Source organism: Lagopus muta, chromosome 7 (assembly GCF_023343835.1).
Source record: "Lagopus muta isolate bLagMut1 chromosome 7, bLagMut1 primary, whole genome shotgun sequence".
In the NCBI taxonomy this organism is placed as follows: Eukaryota; Metazoa; Chordata; class Aves; order Galliformes; family Phasianidae; genus Lagopus; species Lagopus muta.
The window spans coordinates 24,722,655-24,748,454 of NC_064439.1; the positions used below are offsets into that span (position 1 = coordinate 24,722,655).

The 25,800-nt window shown below is 40.0% G+C and overlaps 1 protein-coding gene and 2 long non-coding RNA genes across 6 annotated transcripts in view; 2 read left to right on the forward strand and 1 right to left on the reverse strand.

The window, feature by feature from the left end:
- UMAD1 (UBAP1-MVB12-associated (UMA) domain containing 1) overlaps nt 1–9,122 on the forward strand; it is a 68,607-nt gene extending 59,485 nt beyond the window's left edge. For all 3 annotated transcript variants that reach the window (XM_048951846.1, XM_048951847.1, XM_048951848.1), the window contains exon 4: nt 8,864–9,122. In XM_048951846.1, coding sequence (XP_048807803.1) covers nt 8,864–9,121 — 258 coding nt within the window. In that variant the 3' untranslated portion in view covers nt 9,122. The remainder of the gene's footprint in view (nt 1–8,863) is intronic.
- A 7,859-nt stretch (nt 9,123–16,981) lies between these two features.
- On the reverse strand, nt 16,982–22,242 carry LOC125696326 (uncharacterized). 2 transcript variants are annotated; one of them, XR_007378281.1, is made up of 4 exons: nt 22,131–22,242; nt 20,554–20,653; nt 17,472–19,783; nt 16,982–17,084 (listed from the first exon to the last, which is right to left on the reverse strand). It is a non-coding gene; the product is annotated as an uncharacterized LOC125696326 (long non-coding RNA). The 2 variants fall into 2 exon arrangements; XR_007378280.1 differs by having other exon boundaries at nt 17,472–20,653.
- Nucleotides 22,243–23,247: 1,005 nt separating this feature from the next.
- Nucleotides 23,248–25,562, forward strand: LOC125696325 (uncharacterized). The gene is made up of 3 exons (XR_007378279.1): nt 23,248–23,338; nt 24,671–24,801; nt 25,306–25,562. It is a non-coding gene; the product is annotated as an uncharacterized LOC125696325 (long non-coding RNA).
- The last annotated feature ends 238 nt before the right edge of the window (nt 25,563–25,800 follow it).

A 25,800-nucleotide genomic window follows, 5' to 3' on the forward strand; every position in this document is an offset into this window, starting at 1 on the left:
AATGCTTGATAAAAATGAATCTATTTTAAGTATTGAAAAATTGCCCTTTCTTTTCACTGTGGTCCAGTTATCTTCCTTTTACAGAGAACCACAAGGTCCACAGAGCTGAAAGAAATGACCAGTATTTGTTTCTTTTTGTCTTATTTATTCCTCTTCTCTGAAAATCATCTTGCTCTCATCCATGTGTCACAAAAGCCTAAGCAGTAGGTGCTGAGGACAACTTTGTTGTTTTGTGAGCTCTGATTTTGGATAAGCCCTCTCTGTGCAGAAGGTGCTCTTGACAGGTGCTACCATTACACACTGTGCATGGCATAACTTACAGGCAGATATCCATCCTTCCTTTCTCTATTGGCTTGAATCTCTGTAGGGAGACCAGGTAGAAAGTTGCATTAGTAGATACTTGACCATTTTTTTAGCATTGGAATATTTTTAATTTTTAGCTGCAATATATTGCTAGACTTGCCACAAACACTGATTTTATACATCAGGATAAAAACCTTGGAGTAAAGCCCTTAGTACAGTACTGCATTAGTATATCTGCCTGAAATGCCTTAAAACTGAGGAGAGATGCTGGTGAGAAGACCTAGAGGATCAGCTGTCTTACAGAACTTGAGGACGGACCACGGATAACAGGATTTGCAGTTACACTGGAGAAGGCTTCACGTGGGCTCAAATTACTAATCTTTTTCTGTAATCACTATGGACAGTTACTAATTTCAGAAAGCCAAATTCAAGGTCATTCCCTTTCTCTTTCCTCTTGTTGTAGATGCCAGTTACCTATCTGTATTTTCCCTCTCATTGATATTTACCTTGTAGGGAGGCATGCCGTTGTCTAGACTCATGGAGAGATTTACTTTTCTTCTGAAATGAAAACATCATTGTAACTTCTGATTTCGGCAGCTTTTCCTTCTTGGTTCACTTTGCTGACAAAATTACTGACTTCTTTAGTAAAACCGTGCTTGCTAAATATTTTCTTACTAACCTTTTCTTTTTAATTAACTTTTCTACGTTCTTTTCTCAGGTAGAGTTCTTCCTTACTCTTTCCAGTCCTTGCATTTTCATACACATGCAATAATGTAGCAAAATGCAGCATTGTCACTCCTTTTTAGAGGCTCTGCTCCATGACCATGTGCTATTTCAGAGGAAATTTATCTTTCTCCTGTAATTCTAGCTTGCCATTCTGGAGCTTCTGCTGTTGCAGGGATTGGGAACAAGAGATAAAGTCATGGAGGCAGGGACTCCATCTGCTTCTCTTGGTCAGACATCAGCTGCCCCAAAAGTCTTCAGAATTTTTCTTTTTTTACCTAGAGCAATGTGGAGAAACTCAGATCCTGTCATTAACCACAGAGATTGAACGTAGCTGCTAACTTTAAACTCATTATTTAAATACTGTTTGCTTAAATGTGCAATCAGTTTTATAGAAAAATCAATATATCTTGAGAAGATATGAAGAAATGAACAGTTAAAACACAACCTTTGCTCCTCATTTCAGCTCTACTAAAAGAGTATTTTTAGAGGAATATTTGCATTCCAGTTACTCAGAAATTATTCCCCACATACAAAGTACTCATTCATGGTTCAGTTGCTTCAGCAGATGACTGCATTTTAGTAGTTAGTATGAGGTTAGTATTACGTCAGGAACGAGGGTAACAAAATAAATCTGAGTTTTTTGTGCCTTTGCACTGAAGTCGCAGAAGAAATCCCTCATCAGCATTTATCATCCTCCTCTGTTTGCGTTGCAGCATATTGTCCTTCACTTCAGATTTGTGGCTGTGGGATGCACAGCTGGGTGCTTAGAGCCGCCTGTATTTTCAATCACAGTTCTTCTGGCTCACCGTTTACTCACTGTAGTAATTTTCATGACCTTTTTAATCTTTCAGCATACACACTACAGAGAAAAAAATACAGCCATGATCTGGCCCAGTTAGCAGCATTTCCTGGCACCGGCACAATCACGGCACGCTGAATATTGTTGGTGTTGCTTATTGTGCTGTGTGAGATCGTTGCTATGAATAGCTTGTGTGCTGCTTCATAGGAACAGGGGAACTTGATAGGCTGAACCACTCTCACTTCTAAGATCATTCTTATCACAGCGCTCACGTTGAGGGGGAAATGTTCAAAATCCACCTGATAGGACAGTGCCCTGAGCACTTAGAGGCATGGGGAGGCAGCAGGAGCAGGAACCCTGCTCTGAGGGGCATAAAAGCCCATAAGCATCCTGAAGTAGCACAGAGTGCCAGAATGGGCTGGGATAAAAGGAGGGATAAGGACAGGAATGATGTTCTGCTTCCAGAACAACTATAATTGTTCAAAGAATTTATCATAAAACATATTGCTTTAGAAGGATCTCGTGATATAGTGCCAAACTGCTCCCAGATAGACTGATTTCTGATGTCTTATTGTTGGCAAAATCATTTGTGTGCAAGAATGCCCCTGGCTCCAGGAAAGGGGTAAAAGAAAATGAATTTTATTAAAGAAAAAAGAAATTGGGGCCCTGCCTCACTAGTGCAGGGCTTAAAGCTTTTGTGCCTGGTATTGCAAACCTCTCGTAATGCTCAGCTGAAGATCAGGCTTCTTTGACTACATGACATTTTTCTATGCTGAGTGGCAGAGCTCCAGGTCTATGGCAGAGCTCAGAGCAGAGCCATCTCTCATTTAGATCAGTTATTGGTTTGGGACCTTTGCAGTTCTGCCTTTTTGGTTTATACAGTTTGATGGTGTTTTGGTACATAGAAATCTAGGTATATTCATTTTAAAAGTTTAGGTACTCCGAATTCCTATGACACAAATATTATTGTAGTTATGTTTGGAAATTAAGACATTGAGACAGCTGTTTCTTGTGTTGAATCAGCATTTTAGGAAGTCGAGTAAAACAGAAGCTCAATCTTGTTTCAGTTGAAGTTTGCAAAACTGTTAACTAAGAAAACAGTGTTTTTCCTCTAGCATGAGTAAATGAGGTAGTTACACACCAGATCTGCAGTCATTTGTGGTACTTAAAAGTACTTTCCAGGGTGAAATCACATTTTACAGGTATTTAATAAATAAAACTCACAAGCATCTCTAGTATTTACCAGGACCATTAAACTAATGTATCTTAACCATGGAACATTCAGGATATCAGCAGTTCAGATAGCAGTCCCGCAGTGCTTTCTCTGTTTATCATTTCTAGCTGTTGGAAGGGACAAGGAACACTTATTAAACACTGAATGCTCAGGCTGGGGCAGGCTCATAACAAGAACTTTGCAGCAGCTCTTTAGGACAAACAGCTCAGTGCTGTGTTACAGAATGGGAGTTATAAAAAGTTGGGAAACAAGAGCCCAAACCGACCGGGGAAGCTGATTTCCATTGACAGCAACCATAGCTCTAAAAGCCTCTGAGAGAACTCCATCCTGGCTCTGTGTGTCAGATGGCCACTAGCATTATGGTTATGCCTGCATTCCTCTTAAAAAATTCTCTGACCGTTGCTAACACCAGGTATTATGGTATTGCAGCCAGTGTGAGGTGTCCTGCACTCTTCCCTCTGTCTACTTCTGTTGTCCCATGGTAGAAACAGCACAACAGCCCGTTAAACCTTCAAGCCATTCAGCTCTCAAGATTCACATGAGGTTTCTGTGCCATTTCAGTGGTGTTCCTGTTTTACTGGTCTGTGTATGTTCTGTGAAGACATAGGCCACAAACTTACTGGTGTGCAGGGTGTGGGGTTTTTTGTTGCTGTTGTTCAGGTTTGCATTCTTGTGACATTAGAAACTATGATGTCATGTACACTTTTTCCACCCCTCCTGCCCTTTATTTCAAGCTTAAACTTCTGAATACAAAGTGCAAACAAGCCTTTCAAGTGTTTTTTTATTTTCCCACCTGCTCCTCTTTTCAAATACAAAAAGTAATGGCAAAGCCATTCATTGTCATTAGTGGTGATGCCTCTGGAATCCCTACAGATTTTCTAAAAAGGCCCAATGAATATCATAAAAGCATCAATTGAGACACAATTGGAAGAACGATCCACTAAGACAATCTCTCCTTCTTGATACGTCAGAGCTAACTGCACAATGCTACCGAAGTTTGAAGATGCATTAGGATACACTATTTGCCCTAATACTGCAAAATTGCCTGAATTGAAGAAAATATTTCTGTATCAGCAGCAGTGTTATCAGTCTCTGTCTTTTGCAGAGTTATGATATTGCTGAATATTTACTAGACAGCTTGGAATATGGAACCTGTCGATAGTTTCTTACGGCTGGCTTTTTAAGGGAAATGGATCTGCTTCTGGGGAAAAAAAAAAAGAAAAAAGCCTCTTTTACAGAAAGTACAAATTTCTTGAGGTAAATCATTTCTTGGTAGAAAAGCTTGTTCAATAATGTGTATAATAATAATGCTAGCACTGATCTTTGATTCTTCTTCAGAGCACTGTAAATCTGGTTTCCAAGTACACTGCAAACCATGAATTTTCTTTCTTACGAGACTCCTTGGCAGACTTTGTCGTTAGCACATGTAGCTGCAGCAAATTGGATGTTTTTAAATGCATCTGAGGAACACGAAAAGTAACAATATAAGAGCATAAGATGAGGAATTTACTTTAGAGGATAATTTTATACTTTGTTGGTTTTGAAATAACATACAGTGCCATTGCTGTCATAGCACAGTTGGTATCTGGTAGCCAACTACCATGTATGTTTACACACAGTTTCTTTTATCCCCTCTTCATTTGGATTCCAAGCCAAGAGTGAGGAGAGCACCTTGCTTATTGGAATTGAATCTGAGCACTATACCTTCTGTAATTTTAACTGATTTTTCAACTCCCTGGTGCTTGCTGAAATGTAAATTGTTTGATGATATTCTAAGTGCATTCAATTAATATTTCTCATAGTGGGATTGTGTGTCATAGCATTTGGCAGTGCTTTATTTAGCTAATGTCCAGAGAATACGCTCTGAATGGATTGTATTTGGGATAAATAAATTAGACATTTAAGCAGAAACCAGTGTGACTAATGTGGGATATCAAATTCTCTAGGACTTGCAGTTCTATGTGTGCTTGAGGAATGCATGCATGAAAACATGAGCCATTTCATAACCTTGACTTTTGGTTGTGCAGCGTGGCTTTGTGCTGGTGTTTGCATTCTAACCAGCTTGGGCAATTTTAGCCTTGGTGGGTGCCTGATGTTCTCTACTGGAGCGTCCAGTTCATTGTTTTGTTACCACAGATGCTGTAAAAGCCTGCTGGTCAGGTTGGCTGTACTGAAGACTTTTAACTGGAGTGGCTGTCTTTATAATTAGAAAATCGTGCCCTAGATGGGCAACTAAACTGGTGAGGGTCTGGAGCACAAGTCTTATGAGAAGCAGCTGAAGGAACTGGGATTATTTAGTCTGGAGAAGAGGCTCAGAGGTGATCTTATTGCTCTCTGCAGCTATCTGAAGTGAGGTTGAGGCGAGGTGGGAGTCAGTTTCTTCTCACATGTAACTAGCAATAGGACGAGAGGGAATGACATCAAGTTATACCAGTTGCAATTCAGGTTGATCATTAGGGAAAACTTCTCCAAAGGAGTGTGAGGAGCTGGAACAGGCTGCCCAGGGAGGTGGTGGAGTCACCGTCCCTGGAAGTTTTCAAGAAACATGGAGGTGTAGCACTGAGAGACATGGTTTAGTGGGAAATATTGTTGATAGGTGGATGGTTGGACTGGATGATCTTTCCCAACCTTGGTGATTCTATGATTCTATGAAGTGCAAAATTGTATCTAGCTTGATAACATCTTGCACATGAAGCCATTATCTGAATATCATCGTAAGAGGGTTCAGATAATTATTCACCCTGAATTTTTCAGGACAGGAACATTTTTTTCTTTTTGTTTAGATAGCTGGTAGATAACAGACACTGCCATAGTGCATGTGACACTGTACGTCAGGTAAAAAGATGAGATCCACAGTATTCAAGGATTAAAACTGCAAACATAACAGTTCTCCAGCTGCCTATTTTCAGGGCAAGGTATCGCTTGCTGTCTCTGTTGCTGCCTTCATCTCTGCACCCTGGAGCTGTACTTTTGGAATGAGATAAGGAGGCAGAAGGGCCAGCCTCACTCCCTCACCTCTGTGGCATACTTTAATTTCCCTCTCATTTTTAAGCTGTTCTTCTCTGAACAGCATGGCAGCAGGGATGTATGGCCAGGCTGACTTTGGCTGGAGTTTTCCTATCACCCGTGGGTTTTGCAGATTGTATTACACAGCCATCCTCCCCAGGTCATGTATCTTTTGCATTGTATAATTTGTTGGTGAATCAGTACAATAAGACAGTCTAAAATACGACTTTCTGTGAATGTGAACATTTTAAACTATTTTAGGCATGTTTTGGTTTTGTTTTTCTTGGGAAAGATAGTAGTGGTTGATGTGTGGAACTGGAATAGGAAATCTTGAGATCTTTTCTCATTTCTGCTGTGAGCTCATGTTGTGATACTGCATCCAAGATCTTATGAGGGCATGGGTGGACTGAGACCAAAAAACTATTGAATGAGAGGTCAGATTATGGCATTTGTTACACTGACTGGCCTTTTTTTTCCCCCTTTGTTCCTGGCTTACATATCCTATGTTCCATTTCAGGCTTTGTTTATGATGTTGTTTTGACTATTCAATCAGTATTAGCATCTATAAGCTGCAAAGAACTTTACAACCAGTATATAGATATTAAGTGCCGTAAGATGATGTTTAAGAGTAAAATATTTCTAATTTATCCTTTCTTACTCAATCTTGCATTGAAACATGAAGCGGGGCTGAGAATGAGGGAAGCTCATTCTTGTCCTGTTATTATCAGTACATTGTTTCTCTGTGCAGTAGGGGTCTAAGTTGTGGGGGTTCCCATTTGGCACCCTTCTAACAACTGTAAGGCTTCTGGAAACAAAAAGAAAAACAAAAAAAAGAAGAAAAGAAGAAGAAAATGTGGGATGCTTTATGCACTGTGCAGTTTTTTTCTCCTTGAAGTTAGATTTGCCAGCTGATTCTCTGATTTCCATTGTAAATTGAGTTCATCCAGCTTGTAGGACAATTAAGACAGAAAAAGATGTTCTTAAAAGCATAATTTGCCAAATAAAATAAACATTAGATTGTAGGGATTTCAAATTATTGTCCAAGCTATGGGAATAGACGGCAGGAGATCATTTTTCCCTGGAACATATGAGTGGGGGAGGCTCTTTGAAGATCTGGTTTAATTGATTCCTAGATGTAACCTTTTCCTGTTTTCCATTTGGGCCTTTCTGGCTCCACTTTCTTCTTTAGAATATGAGACTGATGTAATAGAAGCAAATACCAGCACCTCAGTGAAAGCTCCACAGCTTTGTTCTTTCAGGAAGGAGTCTAACAGATTTGAGCAGAGCAGAACAGTGTAGGATGTCTTGAAACTTTGAGCAGCTACGAGTTTAGGTACATATTTCGAGTGTGGTGAAGGATTTTGTTGTTGGTGGTTTGTTTTTTTTTTTAGGTAAGTATAACTACTGTTATAAAGAAATGTTCTGTGTGTTCAACAGTGTTCTTAGTAAGCCAGTCTGTCTCTATCAGAAAAATGGATTTGAGTTTTGTTACAACGCCTTAAGCTTGCTTGGCCATGACAAGAAGGAAGACTAAGAAGGAAGACTTAAGTGCTGCTAACTGATCATCAACTACAGCAGCTGAGATCCCTTTGAAAGCGAGAGCTGCTGGTCTTCAATTTGCAGATAGCTCTGCTAATTACAGGAGACAAATACAAGAGGTTGTAGGAGTTTTCCTGAACTTACTGTCTTACGGTTTGTGGTTTTTCAGTACTTTCTCTTCCCTACTCACAGATTTTTCTGAATGTATGCTGAGCATGGAGGGTTGAAAGGAAGAAGTCCAGACTGCAATCAGAAATCAACGTGTAATGGTTTTGGCTCTTATATGACTTGTTAAGCACTTTGGAAGGAGTCGAATTGGAATATTTTTCTATGTGTACTTATATAAAATGGAAATCCCCATGACAATCATTTTATTCTTCGAGATTGTGTGCGAACTGTTAGTTTGAATAGCACTTGGTTGACAGAAACAGTAGAATAAGTTAGATTTGCTTTCAGAGGCAGAGTAAACAGTCTTTTCTTTGTTTTTAAAATGGTAAAAGTTTTAGGATAGATGGTTACTAAAGTCATTCTGGTAAGCCAGTATCAAAGCTTGTAAGACTGTTGTGTTCACCATTCAATCTGATGGCATTTTCCATAAATTACCTTAACTTATTCTGTAAGTCAGGATTTTTTTTATTTCATTGTTGGTTTTGTTTTATGAGTTTTGTACGTTAGGTTTTAGTTTGTCTGCTATAGTTTTGTTTACTGTGCTTTTTTAATGCTCTATAAAGCACAGTTAGCAGACCTTACGAGTCAGTGAAACAACTCTGTTTTAAATTGGAGATCGTGATCAGTAGTAATTTGAAAGAGCTAGAGCAGGAGCTGGTAATTCGGGTTTCTTGTTGTTTGTTTAAACAGTCCTACATTTATAGATGACTTCTGAAAGGGTATAGAAGGGTACAAGGAACATAACTTTCTATCCAAAAAGGAGCTTTGTCAGTTCATAAATGGAATTGTGTATTTTCCCCTAAACTTGAAGACAGTGTTCCATCTGCCTTGATTTTCTTAAAGGCGGAGTAACATTAAATAGGAGAAATTATGATAATCTTTCAAAAAACAAGAAAAAAACCTGTTGTTTTCAGCCTTGATTCAAACTAACCTACCTCAAAGAATTCTATCAATGTGCATTAAGATTTGCTATTTCGGATCTAGCTGAACTAAACTCTGGAACTACTTTTTGTTTTGTTTTTTCATGAGAGGAAGCCATATCTGCCTGATGTGTAGCATCTAAATTACTGTTCTTCTGTTCTCTTCAGATAAATACAGGGCACCAATCGGAATTGACTCTATCGAGAGCAGAGGTGGGAAATGAAAGGAGCCAAAATTTGGAAAGCAGCCCTTTCATGTCAGACCTTCTAAGCGATGTACCCTTTGCCCTGGCACCACATGTGTTAGCAGTGCAGGGCACCCATAATGATGTTCCTGACCGACTGCTCACCTACAACATCAATGACAATTTATCAAGATTTTGGTACGACTTTACGCTTGAAAATTCTGTTCTTTGTGAGCCATAATGTTTTCTTGATCTTTTCTGTGTGTCAAGGGAAAAGTCTGAATGTGAAGATAAAGATTTAGTTTGAGCAGCTTAATTTTTTGGGGGGCCTACCACTGATATAAGATCCATTGGATCAAAAGGATTGTTACTCAGTGCTGTGTTATATTCCTTAGATCTAAGTGGACTGTAACTTACTATGTTAAGGTTCTGTTTATCTACAAAGAAATCAAGCAGAACTGTTTCAGTTTGATGCTGGATGTTGGTATCTGCTTCTTGTAGGTAGGCTGTAGACACAAACATTTCATAAAGATGAAGTCTGAGTACAACTGCTCTGTTTTGTTTTCCGTTCTGGTTATAAACATGCAGATCCTGCTATACGTGTTTCTTTAGATCACCTTTGATTTTCTGCAGATAGAAGCCAGTGTTAATAGTAAAGCATGCTTCTTTGTACTACTGGACAGAGAGTTTTCCAAGAGATAAGTTTTGAAACTCAGAGTTAATTCTGAGTGCTGAAGTAATTTGGAGTACTTGGTACGATTGATTACCAGTTTAAAGGTGGCCATGGGTTGCTCCACTCTCTTCCCTGTGGATGGTATTTTTGTGCCCTCGTTTTGTGCCATTCCTGTTGCCTGGGGAAGTCCTATAAGGCTGCCTGTTGGCTGCTGTTTGTTCTCACTACCACATGTGTTCCTGATTTATAAACGGATCAGCTTTTCCATTTTAACCTCTTTGCCCCCTAAAGAAGGAAATCTCAGGACACGTACTTTTAATGGTCACACCCTCCTTTTTTTAATTTGTGTGCCAGAGATACAGATGGCAATGTTTAACAACAGGAAAACATTACATTGTTTCTTATCCAGCTAAATTAGATGGCTAAGTACCTAAACATGCTTTCTCACAGACCACTGTGTCCCTAGCTCACATGCTTCCAGCATGTTTTTTCCAAGTAAAACCAGAGTTGCTGTTGTATGAGCAGCAGCTCTCTGATGTAATACTATGATTTGTGTGAATAATGCTCTGTGTTGCACAAAAGATTACACTTGTTTTCTCTCTTGGGGTATTTATATCGTGCCAAACCTTAGTAGGTAATTCCATATATTTTTATGCTCTGTGGTAGCTCAAAATATATATTTTTTCAGACTTACATTCTGCAGGTATTTGAGAGAAATACCATAAATGATGGAAAAATTGCATTGTGAATGTCTTAGGCTGTTACATATTCGTGTTTAAGATTTAATCTTTTTTAATGTATGTATATAAGTGTATTTGTTAGTATGTGTTTAACAGTTGTGTTCTTAAATGTTCTGAAATACTTGCTTCAGGGAAAGTAAGTGTACTGCATACCAATAAATAATTGTCAAATAATGTGTGACAATTAATACTTGGCTCGACCTGTTTTTTTTCTGTACCAGTGACCATTGAGACTTCGTGGGAGCTTGAAATTGTTCAATTTAGAAAATCTTTTCAGTGTCACTTTAGAATCAGGGTATTCAGTGAGACTGTGACACCTTCATCTGCTGTATTTTGTGCATTGTGTTGGTGATGTGCAGTGGTTGGTTGGTATTGATACACTGCTCCGAGGACACTGCTGCTGTGAGCTGGGAGTACTCAGACCTTTCAGAGGAAATAATTAATTTTACAAAGCTGCTTAAAACTGTTTTGTTTGCTATTTTTCTAGTTAGAACATACCTGAAGCACTGTTTAATTTCCATGATTGTTTTATATTTCTCCTTTAAAAATTAACCATTCAGCAAACAGAATGCTTCCGTTCAAGATGTTCATCTCAAACCTGAAATGTCTCTCCAGCTCAGCTGGACTGGAAGCAGAGCTTGCACGATGCTGCTGAGAAGCCAGCAAACTCACAATACTCGTTCTTCCCTTGTCAGCTGACAGCACATAACTTTTTTTTGCATTTGTTTTTGATTAAAGCTAGATAATCCATCTAAAATAATTATATCTTGTCAGAGTCATGCTCTGCTGTGCTCGCAAGCCGGTAAGGTGTCCTTTTAAAAGAAAAGAAGATGCAAAAGAGTGTGAGGACGAGGTTGCGTTCACCCATGGTGAGAAATATGGCCGGTAGGTTAAGCATTTGGCCTGCATCCTTGGCCATGTTCCATAAAGATGAAAATTTGCACATAGCGAGAGTTGTAACGAGCAGGGGTACTGGAGTGCGTCTCCTCGCTGCCCTCTCTTTAGCAAGGGTTGAGGCTTTCCCTTGCTTAACATCATCCATAAAAAGTAGATTGAAGCTTAATGGTATCCAGACCACAAAGGTGAACTTCTTCCCACTGGGATAAGAAAAAAGACACTTAGACTGTTATAAATTAGCAAGATTTATGGATTTGCCTGCTAATAACGTGAAGATGGTACAGAATCTCTGGAAAATGAAAGATTTCAAACAGTCTTAATTCATATAAAAGTGTATAGCACTGTAAATGCCTATCAGTCACTGTCAGCAAAAGCTGAATGGTTGTCCTTAAAACATTAGGCCACTGATTTTAAAAAATGGAAGTATAAACTATTATAATATAATCAATATTGAGATCTAAGCAGTAAAACGCCCCGGCCAGTCTTTTCTATATGTTCTGTATATTAAAACAAGAACTGGAATAAAGCTGTTTGCATTGTGTTATGGGTATGTATGTAAATTGTTTAGACTGAACTGAAAGATATTTCATAGCTGATATCAGCAACATCAGAGTTAAGACAGGTTGCCAACTCCAGAGCTAATGATGAAAGCCTGAGGTATGATCCTGTGCCGGTGGAATGCTGTAAATGGGAGCTTTGCTACTGCCATTAGTGGACACTTTACTCGGCCTTTTCTCTTTTATTAAATAGTTTATTTAAGTAGAGTTTGGTTCGTGGCATATTTTGAGTTTCATTTGTAGTTCTGTACATTTTCCTTGCAAAAGATGTACTCTGCTTTGTGTGATGGCTTCCTTATGGAGCTTTCTAATAAATCAAACATAACAAGACACTTCTTATTTCCTCTGGAAAAGTAGTAAATACAGGCCTCTGGAACAGCCTAATTTTAAATGTAGAAAAAGGAGACCAAAGCCCACATGTTCAAAGGTAAATCAAAGTATAATTGCATCCAGAGCAGCTCTACGGAAGGCTGAGTGTGAGCCCATCCCTACAGACAGCTCCCTGGTGACAAACTCAGAAGTGGAACCAGACAACACTGTGCAAAGGAGGTCAGTCAAGGAGATGGTTACAGATCCCCTTTCTGTTGTTTTCTATAAAGTACGACCTGAACCTTGTTACCACAGCTGGCAGTGCATGCTTGTGTGGTCACGGATGAGAGGTTTTGACCCTAGAGCAAAAAAACAAAAAAGGGTGAAAGGCAAAGAGTGTATTCACCATGCTAGTTGCAGCAGCTCAAAATAATATGCAGTTTATTGCATTGTTAGCTGGAGAACCTGTCACGTCCACAAAAAGCCGAAGCAGCCTCCCTGTGTGGGACGAACGGGCTGCTCAGAACAATAGCATGAAGCTTGTGCTTGAGAAACTGCTTTCCTCTCCTCCCCACCGCCCTTTTGTTATGACATAATCATTCATCTTGCTTTGGGTTTTCTCAACCTAGTGAGTACAGAGAGGAACCAGAATTGCAACTAACAGGGGCTAACTCCTTCCCTTCTTAGGTAACTGCAACAGTTCCTCTGATGACAAGGCGATTCCAGATTAACCAGATTTCCTTTCAAAGCCAGAGTTTGTCTGCTACAGCAACAGAGGCCGAGCCTGGCAAGTAAGTCCTTAAAACCCAAAGGCAGTCTCCTTCTACGTGCCAAAGGGCACAAAAGGAAGAGGAAAGTTTAATAAGCCATGTTGGATTTGCTCAGTCCATCTGCTGTGATGAATTTCCATGAGCATAACGAGCTCACAAAGTTAGCCATAGGTACATCAGGCCTAATTTCTTCCCATCAGTGTCACATTCCTTGAAGTAGCATTGTGAATCTACCCATTATTCACTGAGGCCATATTCTTTCTTAGATATTTTCTTCCTTTGATTCTTCTAGAGAACTGCCTATTTCTTTTCAATATCTTTTACAGAGATTAGACTGTTCCAGAAAATAGACCCAGCCTTCGTTCTGCAAAGAGGACCTTTTTGCATAGGCACTTTGCTAACAAGCCTTCCTTCTGGCTGAATCAGAGCAGAGCCATCCAAAGGAAGCAACATAAGTATTCATTCCTACTGGAAGGGGAGAAAAGGCACTACCTTGTTCCTGTTAACAGCCAGCTAATTCGGAAGCACTGCTGCCCACAAAGCACAACTTGATTTTTTTATCAATTTGGAATTCCATCATTTTCAGATTCCATGAGTCTTAAGAAGGAAATTCAAGGCATGGCGCCTCACTGCTTAGTTCTAAAGAGCAAATTTTAGATTTCTGTGTTTGATATTCCCTTTGTTCTGTGTGAGTAAGACTGTTTTAATTCTTCAGCACGTGCCGATGAGCCTGCTGAGAAGGAATAAGATCCAAGAAGCAATGAGATCCAAAGCACTGCTTTGACCTCTGTGGATGAAGTCCTTAGGCAATTCTGTATGCGGAAGCATTTTCCTCCATGTATAAATGGTTTAAACAATTAATAAAACTCTCAAAAATAATTTTTCAAACTTTATTTTCTGAGGCACATTAGTGGCCTGCTTCGTTCAAATTAGTGCATTAGTGGCAAACGTTCCTGCTTTCATGAGGAGTGCTAAAGGTCTTCACTAAGCCTGGCTGTTCTGCATGCAATTACTTTGAGGCAATTGGAAACTACTGGTTTTGTACAAATATCTACCTACTATGAAATGGCAGAGTCCTCATATTTCCTTTGTTTTTTTTACGTTGTTTGGAACAAAGAACACATGGTGGAATTAAATCAAACTAAAGGGGAAAAGGGTGGCAAGGACATGTAAAGAAGTTTTTGTTGTAGTAGCTGAAACTGGCTTTAAGGAAAATGCAGAAACTGAATGAAATGCAGATGCTAACAATTTGACAACACTATTGTATTGGTGATCCAAATGGGAAGTAAATTGGTGTTGGTATCGTGCTCAGTGTTGTGTTTTTTTGTGTACATGCAGCAGATAGGAGAAAGGTCCCTCGTGTTACTGCCTCTGTCGTTTACAGGTAGTGTAATGCGTAGAGTAACAACTGCGTACTCCTTTCAACATCTCAGAGCTGGTGCTTGTTTTCAGTCTGCAGCCTTCCAGGCTGTAGCCTTTCTAGTCTGTATTTCACCACAGAAAGGCAATGAGTATTAAAGTTTACTTTCTAATGAGACATCAGAGTTGCTCAAAGAGCTTTGCTATATCAGAGCTCAGCAGTTTGTCAAATGTGTTCCTCCTACAAAAACAAAACTGTGTGAGCATGCTGCATGGTTCCTACAAGAACCGGGAGCTGCAGAGCTTTCAGGCCTTGTGCTGCCAGCTATGGTGAGATACTGGAGAAGCTTTTTTAATTCCTTGGACAAAATAGAGTATCTAGTGGTGGGAGTGGAAGTAATGATGACCCCAGAAGGATGGAACAGCCCTAGAACAGAAGAAAGAGAGGCTTTGGTTCTGCCAGCCAATTCAACTCACTTTTTCTTTCTTCAAAGATAAAATAAACTCTTGAGACCAAAGATCTCATTTACAAGGCTGTTGTCTTAAGTCAGTCAGCACATGCGTTTCAATAACAGAACATAAAAGAAACTGGTCACAAGCAAACAACAGAAAAAACCCATGAGTATCGAATTATAAACATCCCTCATCCAACTGTGGGTGGGTATCAGCTTTATGATGAGAGTAGCCACTTGTATCCAAATGTTCATCTAACTATTTCAAGGGGTTGGATCTGGGCATCCTTCTAAATTACAGCGAAAAGAAGTTTGAAGCAGATGGGGTCAGAAAATAGGCTCAGGTGAAATGGGCCATCAGGAAGGGAAGGAAACTACTTGTTTAAATGAACTGATACTGACTAGAACCGCAGAAGATGTTGAGACTTCATTTTGAGCACAGTGTCACCCCTTTTTGTGAAGAGATCTGCTGTTTGTCTGTTCTGCTCAAGAAAATCAAGCAACGTGTGGTGCTTTGGAAACTATGTTGTAATTTCCTTTTTCAGCTGTTTTTAGAAACTGCTGGTGCATCTGCTTGGCTTACTCTGCTCTGAAAGACATTTTTAGGTTCCTGTAGCTCTGATTTTGACTATTATATGTTTAGATAGGGCTTTTGTCAAATATGTAATATTTATCTTACCCACTGAGACAAAGGATGTTTTTGTTGTTGTTTGACTTTAATGTCTTTTGTAGTTTGGTCAGTTCTCCTTCAGTAAGCTTTCAAATAAAAAACATTTACACTTCTCCTACTTGCTAGGATGGAGTAGAACATATGCATTAAATTTATCCCAAAAAGGGTTGCCAAATTTTATTTCAAATAGCATTACAGTACTTGTAGATATTTCAGATCCGTCTTACTGTAGTTACAGCTAAATTTTTATCTGCAAGGTTAACATATTCACTGTATTTTCATGTAGTTTAATTCATACTGTAGTTTAACTCATGGCTTGGGAGCAGGCAAACTGGGAAGTTGTTGTAGGGGCAATGGATGTTGAATTAATAGAGGGATTTACAATCACTTCCCCTACATACATCTACTGTGCAGTATGTGCATCCACTCACAGTGGTAAAGTTAAAGTAACTACTTCAAAGCTGGATCTTGCCATTGGATTTTTAAATGAAAATAGTACAAAAGTTCTTTGAAATACCATTCACTTCTGATATTTCAGTCTGGAGATTGGGACCCAGTAATCTGTCAGTCTCTAACAGAGTAGTCCATGTAACTCAGTAACACTTGGATTACTCTGTTTACCTTTCCCCCTGTATATATCTATTGATCTTAAACTCCTCTGACCTAGAGACAGTCTCTCGACACTGTTTATTATGTTATTAAGATGATGAAATATGGAGTAAACAGAGAAGAGGGGAGATCCCTATCTGAGAATTTCCACCCTTGAACTTTTTGTCCCATATGCATCCAACCTGAACTTTTAGGTGCCTTAATGGTCTGCAGGCTCAACCCAGGCCAGAAGGTCTGAGAGGAAAATTCTCCGACACACATCTCCATTCTATGCTTTCTTTGTGCCAGTGTGCTTAATTACAATCCCAGTCATCCTTGTTTCCATCCACACAGGAGAGAAGGGAAGGAGGAGCTCTTCAGCCAACTTTAAGGTCAGAAATCCCTTCCAGCTCAGCCTCGCTTTGGCTGATGGGAGCCAGGAATGACTGAACTGCCGTGCCATGGCCTCAGCTCAGTGCTTGGAAGTGGGCTGTGTTGTCCTGCTTCTCTCCTGGTGAATGATTCCTGCTGAGATCAGGCCTGTCATTGAGAATTCATTTATTTTTTAAATAAGTATTTTGATTTGTTCAGTGTTTTAAGTCCTGAAAACACGGTCTGGGAAGGGTTCAGTAGAGTGTTTGCTCCAAATATACTGAAAGAGCTGTTCTGTTGTCAGCCGCGGTGGGAGCAGTGGGGATCAGAACACATAGCATTCCGGGAGAACGTCATTCCGTAAGAGCAGTTTTAGTTATGCAGTGAGCAGCTCTTCAAAGCAGGGGTGTACAGGATTTATAATAATTATAATGACCACTTCCTGAAATGGGTTTATTTAGAATTCTTTGTTATAGGCCAGCACCCAGTCTTTTTTCATCTGCTTCTTTCTCTAAATGTGTAGGAAGGTGTCCTTGTGAGCTCACACATCCTTCATGACACTCAGCTGCCAGTTGGCACCTGTACCTTGTCCTCATCATGGAGATATTTTAGCAGAAGTGTGTTTTAATCCCAGGTTTATTGACAGAAATGATGGAGGGGTGGGTAGATAGATAAAATGATAATTCTTCAGCTTTACCAGAAAAAAATTCTTTTGTCCTTTCAATTCAGATATCAGATACTTCATGTGGCTATGCTGACTCCAATCCTGTCATTTTGCCGTATCTGCTGTCAATAACTCCATTACCAGATAGTCCATCTGAAGAAAAAGAAAGGATTCTGACATTCATCATATTATTATTACTATTTTATGACAAGTGGCAATACACAGAGATGAAGGTGCAATTTCCAGATCGGAGTCTCCGGTAGGTTCATGTGAACTATGTGCCTTTAAGAACCATTCTCTCTCCTCATAATTACTTATTGTACGAAATGGCAGTTGGCAGCAATCAGGTTAAGTATTTAAATGTTTTCCATTTAACTGAAGGGATTACATTCACATTTCCAATTTAAAATGTGGTACCATCTTAACTACGAAACCTCCTACTGTGCTGTAAAGTATGTTTTAGAATATTGGTACTAAATTTGCATGAAAATCCTTGATTTCATGAACACAAAATAAAACATACTATTGCATTTTTCTCACCCCTTATACACAGGTATGTTCTCCAGCAGGAACCAAATGGTTTATTGTTTTCATTGCTGCCTTCCCTTTGCTCTCCATCTTCATCCCTCTCCCAGTGATGGATTTTAAGTGCTGAATGTGGAGAAAATCATCATAATGAAAGAACTGACAAAATCTGGTCAAGAGCAGTGATCCTTCTTGGTAAGGAGACATGTCTAAACACAGTTCACATCTTTTGTCTACACTTGCCTACCTTTCTTATTTTCCTTCCTTCTTTTGTTTCTTTATTTTTTTTTTCTCCTCCAATTCTTAGCAGCTCAGCTATTTCCAAAACTGAAGCTCAGGGAAAAGGAATTCTGGTGACCTCTTCTTTGCAGTAGGACTAAAAATGGACAGGGAGAAAGTCTATTCATTCGTGATTGCTTTCCATGCTGCTTAACAACAAGCTGTGTGTGTGCCTGACGCCTGCCAAGCAGCCTGAGTGCGACTGGTGTGCTCTCATCAACAGGGCTCGCCCTACAGCTGTAGCTCATCTCTATTTTTAGGCAACAGTGTCTCACCTTTTCTCTCCTCTGCTGAGCAGACATTCATTGTGTTGTTTTCTGGGCCTTTTTCTGCGTGGTTCAACCATCCATCTGGTTAGGATGCTGAAGCCCCATGGTGCTGATAGCCCCAGCAGGGCGGCACTATGAGCCGATGTGAGGGGATCTTGGGCACAGAATCACAGAACCATAGAATGGCTTGGGTTGAAAGGGACCTCAAAGATCATCTAGTTCCAATGCCCCTGTTTTGGGCCGGGTTGCCAACCACCTGATCAGACTGCCCAGGAACCCATCAAGCCTGGCCTTGAATGCCTCCAGTGATGGGGCATCCACAATTTCTCTGAGCAGCCTGCTCATGTGTCTCACCACCCTCTGAGTGCAGAATTTCTTTCTAACAGCTAACCTAAACCTTCCCTCTTTCAGTTTAAATCCATTCCCCCTTGTGCTATCACTATCATCTGTCTAAGTTTATAAACTCCCTTCAAGTACTGGAAGACTGCGATGAGATATCCCTGGGGCCCCAGGACTGGACTGAGTACTGCAGATGGGGCCTCACAAGAGCAGAGTAGAGGGACACAGTCACCTCCCTCTCCCTGCTGGCCACCCTTCCACTGATGCAGCCCAGGGTACCATTTGCCTTCCAGGCTGCAAGTACATACATCTGGTTCATGTCCAGACTTTCGTCCACCAGAACCCTGCATCCCTGGGTGTCCCCAAAGCTCACACTCAGCAGCAGTGGGAGTGCTTTCACTTCACTTGTGAGGAGCCATAAAAATGGGATTTGTTATGACAATTACATAAATATTACGTAGTCATTACAAAAGAGGGATTCGTTGTAATCAGTTAATTCTCATCCTCTCAGTGCTGATCACATAACTATATTTTTGTTCTGGAATATCATTCCGTCCCTTATATTTGTTCATTCTCTACATTGACTAAAATACTACAGTAGATTGTGGTGAAATGGCTCCTGTTTCCCCACGCTGTGCCTTTCATACTGCTGGGGAGGCGGATTTCATATTCTGTGGAAGATTTCTTAAAGTATCATTCCCAGCTGAAAGGAAAAAAAAGCTCATCATGGAGTGAAACACAAAGCAGGTCATTGATGGGTTTGCATTACATAACATTGTTGAATAATATAAAAAAAATCATTTCCACATTTCATATCCATTTTTTAACAAAGTGGTTTTGAAAAGAAACTAGAAATATTAAAAATGTGGAAATACCACAGAAACATTGAAATAGGTAGTAATGAGATGAAAATCATTTTGTTTTATCACCCCAATATACCAGAACAGTAAAGCACGGAGAACTTCAAATTTTGATGACTATTGGCTTTCCCAATGGAAACTACTGAGTAGAACTAACAAGTTGTTTATATAAAAGCAGGGGGGGGAATAAAAAAAACTCAGAACTTATCTTAATTTATCCAAAAGGAAAAGCAGCTAAAAGATTTGAAAGCTCCTCCAGAGTCGTGTTACTCATTGTCTGAGACAGCCTTCACATAACAGTTGCCACCTTTAGAGTTTCACGATGAGGGTTTTGTTCCTGGAAAAGGAACTGGGAGCATGGTTTGTGTTTTGTGCTTGGTGTATACGCTTTTAGGTCATTCCCCATTCGCACCACAAATGTAACACAGCCCAGTTGTATCTACTGAGACTTCTGGTTGAAAGCAGTACTTTCCACATCACAGCCTTCAGATGAATCTTTACAGCCACCACTTTATTGAGCAGCTTTATATTTCTCCTCCAAACACAGTTATCTCCACCGATCCATATCATATCGAACAATCTGAAAATAATGTTATTAATGGGCAGGTGTTCACCCACAGAATCACATTTTATTTTAGGCAATAATTATAAATTGAACATGTTGCCTGGATCTCACTTGCCTTTTACAGAAGGATATAGGGACTATGGATAATTTATAAACAAATAGTATTATATTATTGATCACTGATCTCCATGGTTACTGGGCTCCTCTGGTTTCATCGTGGCCTCTTTGTAATTAAGCATTGTTGCACATACGCTGTGCTGTGAGGTAGAATAGGCTGGAAACACACAAGTCATTATAACGGGCAAAGAGGGAGATTTCCCTTGTTTTGCACCATGGCACAACTGGCAAAGCCCTTTTGTATGTATGTGTGGAACTGGCTGCCTGTGAGTCAGAGCATGTGGGAGCAGGTTGGGGTCATTGGGTGAGATCTTCATCTGGGGCCATAGCATCAGTGCAGGATTTGGGCACTCACTGCCTGCTGTCATAACAGCACCCAAGGCACGGCTCGAGAGTCACTCTGTTCCAATGGGATTAAAAGCAGTGATGAGTACTCAGGTTTGTGCCGTTCATTCTTTAAATCCATATTTTTTATTCCTTGTTGACCCAAACAATCAGTGGAAGTATCCTTTCTTAAAAAGCATTGCAAAAATATGTACATATGAAAAATTCATAGAAAAAAAAAAATCAACCTTTCCCTCCATCTCTGTTCTTCATTGAGAGTAGTCTCAAATAGTTCTTGGAGCAACAGACTGTTCAAGTTGAAAACAAACTTTGGTGAGGCTTACCTTTTTGACAAACATGTTTTGAATACTCTTCTGTGTCACCTCTGAGCTGACCCGAGGCAGGTTTGTCCTCTCTAGATGCCTCAGCTCTGATACTGAAATACTTTAAAATGCAAAAAGGAAACAACAGAGGAAGCATTTGCATCTTGAAATAACTTTTTAAAAGCCCGTCTTTCAGTCTCCATGCACCGATTATTCATTTCCTTCTCCCTATCAGACAAATTTCAGTTTCCCCATTTCTGGGTTTGATTTCCCCCAGCTCCATCTCTGCAGAGCACCCCTCCTGCTGTTCCCCAGGCTGTGGATATCTGTGTTCCCGTCTGATGCAGAGGCTCTGAGGGATGTGGTCATCTTTACTGCAGCAGCCACCATGGGGCTCACTCACTGCTCCTTCTCCTTTCATCTTCATGGATACCTAATCTGTAACACACTGCTTATCATCCTCATCAATATCTTCATATTCTGCAGACTCTCTCTTCTCTTTCTAGATTTTAAAGTCCTTATTTGGCCAAGGAATCCTTCCCAAATAAAGCATATTGATAATATTTACTTGCTCTACAATAGGACCAGTTTCAAATATGCAGCTTTTGGCATCTAACATATTTCCAGGGCTCCCAGGGGAATGGGCACTCGTAACGAGTAGCAGATATTAAAAACCAAAATGGGTCTTACCAAGTTTTTTTCAGGACACTTTTCCACGCAATCCTTTTCCTAAACAAAAGGGTTTCAATACACAAAAAACATAACACTATTACGCCAAGATGCTTAGGTGCTGTTATAGTCACAGAGGGACCACAGCCAACAAAGAAATCTACTTTTAAAACACCAAGACGAGTCTATAGAAAGCAAAACATTCCGAGTATGGATTTATGGATGCTTTTGCCTAGATTAAATCCCAGCGGATGAGATCAGGAGTCAGTCCAGAGCTGTATTTAGAAGCCACTTTCATAAAAACCAATGAAGCAACGATATAATTCTATCCATGTTTCTGCTCAAGAGCCTCAACCCGACATGCAAACATCTAATTTCCCTAAATTTTACCATCTCCAAAAAACCCCCACAAAATTGCAAAAAGAAGCGAGCCCAAACAGGCCCATCACTAAGGACTGAAAATAGGGATTTGCAAACAGTGGAATCTGTGGAAAGTTACCATGGGCACTATGTATTAAAAATGGTAAAAAAAAAAAAAAAAGAAAAGAAAAAAAAAAGAAAAAAAAAAAAGACTTGAGGAATCAGAGAGATAGTTTGGTCTTTACCACTTTCTAAATAAGAATAATAAATGGCAAAATATGCAAGGCTGGATTGTATTAGAGAATTCTCGTAAATTATATACTACAGAGTTGGACATTAAGCTGTTAATACAAGAACGCTTTGGAGCATGGGTTTCCAATTTCTACTGTATGAATTTTTGTCAACACAGCTTCCTGTGGTCAGATGACTTATTCGGTCAGTGCTGGTCTTTTCTCCCCCCAAAATACTGAACTGTCAGGCAGAAACTCACACGCTGGTGTTCTGCTGAAAGGCTGCACTAGAGAGCATTTGAGTGTTTTGCTTCTGAGCATACCTTTGTGATTTCTTACCTTATTTATCCTTGTGATCGCCTCACATTTTGTCACCAAAGATGTAGCCATGTAAGCCTTTAATTAAACACGTCAGCAGTCATGGAACAATTAAAGTAAGTTTTCATCAGAGACACTTGGTCTGCAGGGATGAGGAGTGGCACAGTAAGTGTGCTGTGTGCCAGCGCTTTATTTACAGAGGCCACGCTGAAAAAAAACAAGACCAAATCAATAGCGGTTTGCCTAAAGAAGGAGCTTTAATGCCTCATGGATTGAGACACTAAAGTCTTCTTCTTGCCTATTACTCTTAATACACAGCCACTGTCATGGGGCTTAATCAGAATTCATGGAGCCGCTAAACCAGGGGAAGATTATTGATCTTATTAAAGATGTAAGAGCACTGGTCTGAGAAGACAGGGCCTCCAGAGAAGGGCTCTGCCTCATTCTGCCTGCCTGGGGCTTCAGCACTGCCAGGACCCAGAGGCATTTTTCTTCTGTAGATAAGAATCTCAGAAGCCTGGGCACAACTGCCCCACACTGAGCATCTAAATCTCCTCACCTGTAGTTATGAACATGCCTTCCTGACCTTCACCAACAGTATTTTCATTAACTTTGAGGACTAGGTTCCTTCTGCTGTTAATCCTATGCGATGCCCCTGAAAACAAAAGAGCAGCATAGATGTACCTGGATGGGAATTCAAAAATTGCAGATTACAAAAATGTTACTGATGGCCTAATGTGATTACTGCTTCAATCACACTGCTAGCACACAGAGAAATAACCCAGGTGTACCTCTGTGTCCTAGCTGTGTGGCTTCTGTTGTTGATGTTTCTTTTAATTTCCTGTACAAGCTCTGTTTAGTGTGCAAATTGCTTGCTATATTCATAGAAAATATTGAGTGATAGCAGTGGAACAGTGCTAATGAGTTTTAGATCAGTTGCCAAACTGAAAAAATTAAACTAAAATTCGTTTAGACTGACCCACAAAAAATGTTTTCCATTTTTCTCGATGTAAACAAAATGTGAGAAAGCTGTTCAGGGAACTGTTGAGTTCCTGAACTACTGATTGATCACCTGAGGCAAGGACTGAGTCAGCCACGGGAGCACAGGTGAAGGCAATTCATCTGTATGACTCTTAGACCCCATTTAAGAGCTGACTGCCACAGGGGAAGATTTTCTTTCAGGAGATCTCTCCCTTTGGAGTTTTTTTTACTGTAAGCCTAGGATATGGGTAAGCATTTCATTTTTTATTGTCTCTTTTCACCATGATAATCTTTCTAACTATAAAGCCTGTAAGATACCATTTTAGCCATGCTACTCTGAATTGTACATTTGTTAATTGTACAGCTGCAATTTGAGTATATTTTTCCATTGGCTGGGAAGTTAGATGTCTTATTTATGGGCTTGGCTCCCAGAAACCTGGAGTCATGGGTTGCTGCTGCTGAGCAGCTGCATAGTCATCATTTAGTGAGGTACAAAAATCTGGGGTGAATTCCTCTCCAGCCCGTGGAAGAACTGGAGGAGTTTTGGACAGCTTCCCCAGTCTCGGTGGGCAGGAGGGAGACAGTGTGTCCAGTAGTTTCTATACAAAGCAATAAACATTGGCTCCAACCCCTTGCCTGTGCTGATCTCCTTGTGGTTTCCTCAGACTCCTCCCAGCCTTCCTCCACAAGGTTCTGGGCAGTGACTGATGGCACACCAGTACCATGGCTGGGGAGCCCATCCAGGACAAACATGGCGATTAGAAGGTTAATTTAGATATTAAATTAAAAATCTTAATTCCTGCAGTTCCACAAAGAGTGCAGTCTTGAATACACATCTCTCATGTTCTACATCAATCAATCAATTGCCAAGCCTTTCCTTTTCCTCCAGCCTTTCCTTTTCTTCCAGCTTTATCTATCTGAGGGAAAAGGTCAGAAGAAACACGGGCAGATCTGCTCCAGATTAAACCCAGTTAACTAAACCCGGTTGTTCTGATAATTACTGCAGTCATCTGAAGCATTCACCCAGATTCGAGCTGAATGTCACAGCAATGTTCTTGCAGCACACCTGTGCAGGCAGGATCTTCAGGCTAAGCTGGAATTAGTTTTATCTTTCCACAGCAGGTGAAAATTAAATCTTAAAACCAGAAAGGAGTAACACGAGTTTCTTGGGTAGCAACCACTCTTTGGATAATGGGTGACATGCATGATGTCAGAGCTGCTGCTAGATGGGGGAAAGACATTTTGGGTTCATTCCCATTGCTGAGTGCTAGGTGTGAGGAAGGGTCTGTGGGCTCTTTGCACAAAGGGTCCCTTTTGCTGCATGGCACTCCATCATGCTCCTTCCTTGCATGGACCTAACTGCTGCTGCCAGTGATGTTTGTCTTAGAAGCCATGGTTTAGCAGAGCTGTTCAGTCCCACTGTGCCATTCAGGTAGTTGCGCAGTTCATCTACCGCTTGTATGCTTTGTACAAACCTAGATAGGTTTTCTGAAAATTCTGTTATGTGATCACTGCATTCTCTCTGAAGGCATGTGAATTTGTAACGGTGTACTTTTATAATAAGTGCTTTACTTCTACAGATTTAGGTTTTCTTGTTCTGCTGAATCCTTTAATTAAAGCGCACCTAGGAAAGCTGGGATGTCAGCAGATGATGTTTGTTGGAAGTGCTGCTGTGTGCTCACGAGAATGCTGCAGAACTCGAGAGACAACGGTGCGTTTCAGACAAGCCTAAATGTCTTCTAACTACTTGCTCTGTACTTTAATTTATGCTTCTTTCTGAACATGTCAAATTTTAGTTTATACGTAGGCTCATCCCTGTGCTTTTGTACCAAGTGTGCAAGCCACTGAGGCAAATGATGCACTCACTACAAGCTATAATTTAAAGGCAGGTGGGAAGTGCTTGAAATGCGTGTATCTTTGTAAGTTATTCCTAAAATGCTATTATTACCTGCAGTCTCTTTAGTTTCTGAACTAAATGTCCTTTCCTCCTCCCTAAGCCTTTTATCTGCTTTGAGAAAAAAAAAAAAAAAAAAGAATGGAGAGAGGATTTGTTTCAGATCTGGATTTTTGGGAAGCTTTAGCAGCCATTCATCTGCAGATGACCATTTGCAGTGAGTTGTGGCTATACTTTGCTTTCAAGAATCAAAGCTGGGTAATGCAGAAGAGACACCAGCAAAAACCAAGCTACTGATTTTCCATTTTTTCTTAACTGCAGGAATATCCATGTTTTCTGTTTAGCCTGGTGCTGAGATCAAAGGATCCAAATGGTTGTGCGAGTGCGCTGCAGCTTCTGGATAAATTACTGAAAATGTTATTGTAAAAGTTAAACTGATGTGACCCTTGTTTTCATCAATCTTATATTTAATCTTTATATAGTGGCTTGTGTAGAAGGTTCTTGTACCGCTATCCTTGATACAAAGATAGCACCAATTAAAATTCTACACTTGCATATAATAAAGTGTGATATTTTTAGTGTTGTTGAGCATTAGTGAACCTGTATATATGCAAAATGGCTATAAAACATTGAAATTTAAATTTAATAAACATAGATAGGAAATTGTAAATGAGAATTCTCATTTGGGAAGTTAACCACTTGAAAGAGGAATAGCTGTTTTACCTGGTAACTTGCATGGATGGAATATTCCAGCTTTTGGAAACACAGTGTAGATAAATTGAGCTCCTACATCTTTTCTACTCCCATGTGCCTAAT